Genomic DNA, 7,667 nt, shown 5'->3' with positions numbered 1-7,667 from the left:
CGGGCTCCATTCGCGGTTATGGTAGGTGAACGATATGTATCGTTACTTGGGATTTTCACGTTTGACCATCCCGCCGATCAACCACGATCATCCTCATCAATCACGTCAGAAGGAAGAGAACTGGTGTGGAAGTCATCTTCAACGCAGAGGAAGGTCTGCCACATAGAAAGGAAGAATCCAAGAGTGACTAATAGGTGCTGCAACACAAACATTGCGAAAAAAACATTAGTAATTGGATTTTCCCCAAAGGTGGCCGTTAATAAATAGTGGGGAGAAAGGAGCTTGGGGAGCTCAAAATCTAACACCTTTGTACGAGGAGGACAACATGGGACTTGCTGAAAGTCAGTGAATGAAGCTTCCGGATATCTGTTCAACACATTTCGGAGTGGTTACAGGAAGCGGGAGTTCTTATTCTGTTCTGTCCCTTTCCCTGCAGGTTTTTACCTTCTGCTCCTGGTGCATTGTGGCAGAGTCGCCACTTTCCCGCTGACGGAGCGGCCGGCTGCACCCGGCCCGAGCTGCGCAACGTGCGACTCCCTGGCGCTGCAGATCCAGAGCTCAGCGGCCGAACTCCGCGATGCTCAGGTGAGTGAGTAGGAAGCGGGAAGGGAATGGCGCCCCGCAGAGTTTGTCCTGGTCTTTACAGCTCGCTTATCGCTGTCTGATCTTTCCCCACCCCCGCCCCGCAGCTGTGTGACTATTTCTCCTTCTGTGACGGGGACCAGGGATCGCTGCTCACCTCCGACCTCAACCTGCCGCAAATCCGATCTCAGGACAGATGCACAAAGATCAGTTTCCATAAGGTGAGTGAAGCCCGAAGGAGCAGCTGTTTCGTTGTAAAGTAGGGCATTATAGTCTATATAAAGTGTACCTCGGGCGGGGTGGGGGGAATAATAAAGGAGTAGGGATTTCGTTCGTAGTTTACGATATTTGGTTCCAGCAAAGCAGCATTTAAACCAATTTGCACAACCCGGTAAAAGTGTCAGTTTTGCAAACTACAGTTCTAGAATTCATATAAATTCAGGCACAAGTCGACAAAACGGAAGAGCCCGAGACAAGGTTATTTCTTACTTGTTGTATTTTTCCTATTTAGGAAACGTGCCTCAAAGCGATTGCAAAAGGTCTCCATAAGTACAACCCTCTCTTGTTGTTGGTGCAAACATCCATCGTGCGTTCAAGTGAACAAATAATATGGATGCGGTCCAGTACCCAACGCCTAGCGGAACTGATCATGCATCAGGTAAGTGTAAACTAAACGGCGCAATTCTGGCTGTGGCAAACTCAACTGAAAGCGATGGAGACTCAAGTCACAACCCCTGCTGTCCTCTTTATATTTCAGTTAAATGCCGAGTTTGGCATCATTAGCGTGAGCGAGAGCGAGGTGGAATCGTCTGCCTTGGACTTCGTGTCAAAAACAGACTGGAACAGACAAGTGAATGCGCATGTCATCCTCCGAGACTTTGTCCGGTTCATGGAGAAATCAGCCCGAGCACTTCGCTTCATGAGTCTGTGAAAATGGGCTCACCTCTAGAATTGGCAGAACCACTTTTTATATATACCACGATTGGTTTATTTATTTATTTATTTCCCAGCCCCAGCGCAGTGATTATCAACTAGGTGGAGTGACAGAAGCAAAAAACCGGTAACATTACGGAATGAATTGGACAGGCAAGCCCAACCTCTCGCCATCATTTCTGCTCCACACCAGGATTTTTTAAATGTCCTTTTAGTATATGGAATGCACGTTTTATTCGCGACTGCTAAAAAAAAAGCTTGCTCCTACTGGCACACATATGCCACACATTGAGTGGTCAGAGCAAAGTGAGCTTGGGAGTTTGCAATTGTTTTTCAGTTCCATTAACCGTGCAACTTGTAAAATATGGTTAAACAGAGGTAGTAACCGCCTTAAAGTATGAACGTTGTAGTTCAGCATTTGGTCGTAGTTGTGAAAATTACAAAGGTTATTCTGTAAAAGAAGTGATATCGTAAACTTAAGAAGTTGCATGTTAGCAATTGTTTACAAAATGTTATTTACACTGTTTAATTTTATTTATATTTATTTTGACTAATTCAACTTTTAGAAATATTTAAAAACTTGCATTTATTTATTGATATTTATAATTTAGACCATGAGATGATTGTCTTTATTTTGAAGTATCACAACCTAAATGTTGGATTTGGATATATTTAATAAACTATAAATCTGAAGATATTTCAAGTTAAGTTTCATTCTGGTTGTTATTATTTTGAAAGATATGTATAGACAGCAAGTGTTTCTAGCCATACAGTAAATTGGCTACAATTTGCAAAGATAATGTACAGCGCTTTCTGGGAATCTGGAAATGCTCTCCACGGTATTTCTGTACCCCAGACAGCATTCGAACTGGCATTGCCTTCTGGTAGGATGGGGGGGGGGCGGTGGTACCGCACAGGATTAAAATAAGCTGTAGAGAGAAGTAAACTTAGTCAGCTTCATCCTGGGCACTAGCCTCCGAGTACCCAGGACACCTGCAAGGAGCAATGCCTCAGAAAGGTGGCCCCTATCACCCCAGAACATGCCCTGCTCTCATTGCTACCATCGGAGAGGAGATACAGAAGCCTGAACGCACACACTCCATGATTTCAGGAGCAGCTCTTCCCCTCTGCTATCTGATTTCCAGATGGAAATTGAACCCATGAACACTATCTCACCACTGTTTTTATTTTCATTTCTGCACTACTTCACAATTTAATATATTTTCTTCCTATAATTCACAGTTTTTTTTCTCTATTATTATGTATTTCATTGTACTGCTGATGCAAGGTCAACAAATTTCCCAAGATATGTTGCTGATATTAAATCTGATTCTGAAATGTTAAGTTCACAAGCCACTAGATGGTGTGTGATCAGGGATCATATATACACCCAGAGGCCATTTTATTAGGTGCGTCCTATACCGACAACATCCAGTGAGTGGCTGTTCTGTGGGGGAAAATGCCTTGTTAATGAGAGAGGTCAGAGGAGAATGGCCAGACTGGTTCAAGCGGACGGGAAGGTGAGAGTAACTCAAGTAACCATGCATTACAATAGTGGTGTACAGAACAGAATCCCTGAATGATGCACAAAACATCAAAACTCGAAATGGGTGGGCTACAATAGCAGAAGATGATGAACATACACTCAGTTGTCACTTTATTAGGCAGAGGAGGTAGCTAACAAAATGGCCACTGAGTGTAACTGAGTATTCCTTTCATAGAACCATAGAACCATAGAAACTACAGCACAGAAGCAGGCCCTTTGGCCCTTCTTGGCTGTGCCGAACCATTTTCTGCCTAGTCCCACTGACCTGCACACAGACCATATCCCTCCATACACCTCCCATCCATGTATCTGCCCAATTTATTCTTAAATGTTAAAAAAGAATCCGCATTTACCACCTCGTCTGGCAGCTCATTCCATACTCCCACCACTCTCTGTGTGAAGAAGCCCCCCCACTAATGTTCCCTTTAAACTTTTCCCCCCTCACCCTTAACCCATGTCCTCTGGTTTTTTTTCTCCCCTTGCCTCAGTGGAAAAAGCCTGCTTGCATTCACTCTATCTATACCCATCATAATTTTATATACCTCTATCAAATCTCCCCTCATTCTTCTACGCTCCAGGGAATAAGTCCTAACCTATTCAACCTTTCTCTGTAACTGAGTTTCTCAAGTTCTGGCAACATCCTTGTAAACCTTCTCTGCACTCTTTCAACCTTATTTATATCTTTCCTGTAATTTGGTGACCAAAACTGAACACAATACTCCAGATTCGGCCTCACCAATGCCTTATACAACCTCATCATAACATTCCAGCTCTTATACTCAATACTTCGATTAATAAAGGCCAATGTACCAAAAGCTCTCTTTACGACCCTATCTACCTGTGACGACACTTTTAGGGAATTTTGTATCTGTATTCCCAGATCCCTCTGTTCCACTGCACTCCTCAGTGACTTACCATTAACCCTGTATGTTCTACGTTGGTTTGTCCTTCCAACATGCAATACCTCACACTTGTCTGTATTAAACTCCATCTGCCATTTTTCAGCCCATTTTTCCAGATGGTCCAAGTCCCTCTGCAGGCTCTGAAAACCTTCCTCACTGTCTACTACACCTCCAATCTTTGTATCATCAGCAAACTTGCTGATCCAATTTACCACATTATCATCCAGATCATTGATATAGATGACAAATAACAATGGACCCAGCACTGATCCCTATGGCACACCATTAGTCACAGGCCTCCACTCAGAGAAGCAATTCTCTACCACCACTCTCTGGCTTCTTCCATCGAGCCAATGTCTAATCCAATTTACCACCTCTCCATGTATACATAGTGACTGAATTTTCCTAACTAACCTCCCATGCAGGACCTTGTCAAAGGCCTTACTGAAGTCCATGTAGACAATATCCACTGCCTTCCCTTCATCCACTTTCCTGGTAAACTCCTCGAAAAAATCCAACAGATTGGTCAAACATGACCTACCACGCACAAAGCCATGTTGACTCTCCCTAATAAACCCCTGTCTATCCAAATGCTTGTAGATTCTGTCTCTTAGTACTCCCGCCAATAACTTACCTACTACTGACGTTAAACTCACCGGCCTATAATTTCCCGGATTACTTTTCGATCCTTTTTTAAACAACGGAACAACATGAGCCACTCTCCAATCCTCCGGCACTTCAGCCGTAGACAGCGACATTTTAAATATTTCTGCCAGGGCCCCCGCAATTTCAACACTAGTCTCGTTCAAGGTCCGAGGGGACACCCTGTCAGGTCCCGGGGATTTATCTGCTTTAATTTTCCTCAAGACAGCAAGCACCTCCTCCTTTTCAATCTGTACAGTTTCCATGGTCTCACTACTTGATTCCCTCAATTCCATAAATTTCATGCCAGCTTCCTTAGTAAATACAGACGTAAAAAACCTATTTAAGATCTCCCCCATTTCCTTTGGTTCTGCACAAAGCCAACCACTCTGATCTTCAAGAGGACCAATTTTATCCCTTACAATCCTTTTGCTCTTAATATACTTGTAAAAGCTCTTTGGATTATCCTTCACTTTGACTGCCAAGGCAACCTCATGTCTTTTTGCCCTCCTGATTTCTTTCTTAAGTATTTTCTTGCACTTCTTATACTCCTCAAGCACCTGATTTACCCCCTGTTTCCTATACATTTCATACAACTCCCTCTTCTTCTTTATCAGAGTTGCAATATCCCTTGAGAACCAAGGTTCCTTATTCCTATTCAATTTGCCTTTAATCCTGACAAGAACATACAAACTCTGCACTCTCAAAATTTTCCCTTTGAAGGCTTCCCACCTACCAATCACATCTTTGCCAGAGAACAACCTGTCCCAATCCACGCTTTTTAGGTCCTTTCTCATTTCTTCAGATTTGGCCTTCTTCCAGTTCAGAACCTCAACCCTAGGACCAGATCTATCCTTGTCCATGATCAAATTGAAACTAATGGTGTTATGATCACTGGAACCAAAGCGCTCCCCTACGCAGACTTCTGTCACTTGCCCTAATTCGTTTCCTAACAGGAGATCCAATATTGCATCCCCTCTAGTTGGTCCCTCTATATACTGATTTAGAAAACTTTCCTGAACACATTTTACAAACTCTAAACCATCTAGACCCTTAACAGTATGGGAGTCCCATACTTGCCTTTCCTTGCCTTTCTAATGTTCCTGGCTATCCTGACTTGGTCTTATTGACTCCTGCTTTCTCCCGTAACTGCTCAGATAAAACCTTGGTTAGACCTCCACCCTTCTAGCACGAGCAAATTTTGCTACAGGATGGGACCCAGAGTACCAGAACAGAGAGCGGAGAGACTGTGGAGACAGATGTTGTTAAGACATCAGACAAAGTCCGGAATCAAAAGATTGACATTGTGCAACAAATGTTCTGGAGCTTTGCATATTTCAATGCAAGTATTGTAGGAAAGGCAGATGAGCTCAGGGCATGGATCAACACCTGGAATTATGATATTGTAGCCATTAGTGAGACCTGTGCAGGAGAGGCAGGACTGGCAGCTCAGTGTTCTGGGGTTCCGTTGTTATTGAAGTGACAGATCGGGAGGGATTAAAGGAAGAGGGGTGGTGTTACTAGCCGAGAAAAAATATTACAACAGTGCTCTGAAAGGACAGACTGAAGATCTTGTCCAGTGAGGCTGAAAAATAAGAAAATCTGCAGACAGTGGAAATCCAAGCAACAGACACAAAATGCTTGAAGAACTCAGCAGGCCAGGCAGTATCTATGAAAAAGAATAAACAGGTGATGTTTCAGGCCGAGACCCTTCATCAGAACTGAAAAAAAAAACATGAGAAGTCCATCTCATCCAACAAGTCCAATAAGAAAGGTATAACCATATTAATGAGACTATATCATCGGCCACAAAACAGTCTACAGGATTTAGAACAATATATTTGTAGAGAAAGCTTTTCACATATTGACTGGGATTCCCATACTGTAAAGTGACTAGATGGGAAAGAGTGTGTCAAATGTGTTTAGAAAAGTTTTCTCAATCAGTACATTGAAGTCCCAATGAGAGACTGTATGATATTTGATCTGTATTAGGAATGAGACAGAGCAGGTTACAGAAATTTGTGTAGGGGCACATTTTGTATCCAGTTATCCCAATGCCACTAGTTTCAAAGTAACCATGGAAAAGGATAGGTTTGGTTTGCGGGTTGAGATTCTGATTGCATCTTCAGAAATAACTCCATTTCCATCTTTAATATCTCTATTTTTCCCTTTCAGGGTTCTTTCGAAGACCCTGACCTGGAGTTACACACTGACTATGGTTCTTTACAGGAATGGGGCCTGCTCTCGGAGTTCCATAACTGGCTGTTGTTCGGCATGCCAAAGGCTCGGCCCAAGAGTTCGGCTCGAATTTGGAAGCCTAGGATGTCGGTGCTCTGGAGACAGGTGGATTGAAGGTCAGTGTCATGACAGGAGATCCGTGTGTCATCACGGGAGTCGGAATATCTGCTGTGTGCCTGGAGGCCCAGGATCTTTGCGATCTTTAGGCTCAGAACTTGAATAAAAGCGATGTAACGGACTTTTAACATGATAGACCCATGAGTTGTTTGTTATGTCTCCCCGCTCACTGGGAAAATAGAGATACCTCTTTCTCCCTTATTAGGGAGAGAGAGAGCCTGTGGTATGTTGAATACCGGGTGAAACACAAAGTCTTTGGGGTAACTGCAAGTCTGTGTCTTTGCTATTGCTTTGCTCACGCTTGCGTGCTCGGTAGCAGTACTGATACTTATTTGTTTTTGCTGGTGGGGGAGAGGGTATTGTTGCTCACTGCTGCTTACATGTGGGAGGGGGAGCTTGGAGGAGTCTTTGGGGTTCCAACATTTAACTGTTGTTCATTCTTTGGGGTACTCCTTTGTTTTCGTGGATGGTTGCAAAGAAAAAGAAAAAGCATTTCAGGATGTAAATTGTGTACATTTCTCTGACATTAAATTATACCTTTGAACCTTTGAATTGAAGAAAGGCCAATTTTGATGGTATTAGAAAGGTTCTGGCAAGTGTGGATTGGGACAGGCTGTTTTCTGGCAAAGGTTTATCTGGTAAGTGGGAGGTCTTCAAAAGTGAAATTTTGAGAGAACAAAGCTTGTATGTGCCTGTCAGAATTAAAG

General features: G+C 43.2%; 1 protein-coding gene across 1 annotated transcript; it reads left to right on the top strand.

Moving 5' to 3' along the window:
- The first annotated feature begins 276 nt into the window (after positions 1 to 276).
- Positions 277 to 2,120, top strand: LOC134343546 (interleukin-6-like). Its single transcript, XM_063042288.1, has 5 exons — positions 277 to 341; positions 437 to 585; positions 690 to 803; positions 1,094 to 1,240; positions 1,340 to 2,120. Exons 1-5 carry the CDS (start codon positions 326 to 328, stop codon positions 1,511 to 1,513), a joined length of 600 nt encoding a protein of 199 aa, XP_062898358.1. The 5' UTR covers positions 277 to 325; the 3' UTR covers positions 1,514 to 2,120.
- The last annotated feature ends 5,547 nt before the right edge of the window (positions 2,121 to 7,667 follow it).

The sequence above is a fragment of the Mobula hypostoma genome, chromosome 3, assembly GCF_963921235.1.
Source record: "Mobula hypostoma chromosome 3, sMobHyp1.1, whole genome shotgun sequence".
Classification (NCBI taxonomy): Eukaryota; Metazoa; Chordata; class Chondrichthyes; order Myliobatiformes; family Myliobatidae; genus Mobula; species Mobula hypostoma.
The sequence above is the reverse complement of the archived record's forward strand: the minus strand, read 5'-3'. Positions and strand labels throughout refer to the sequence as shown.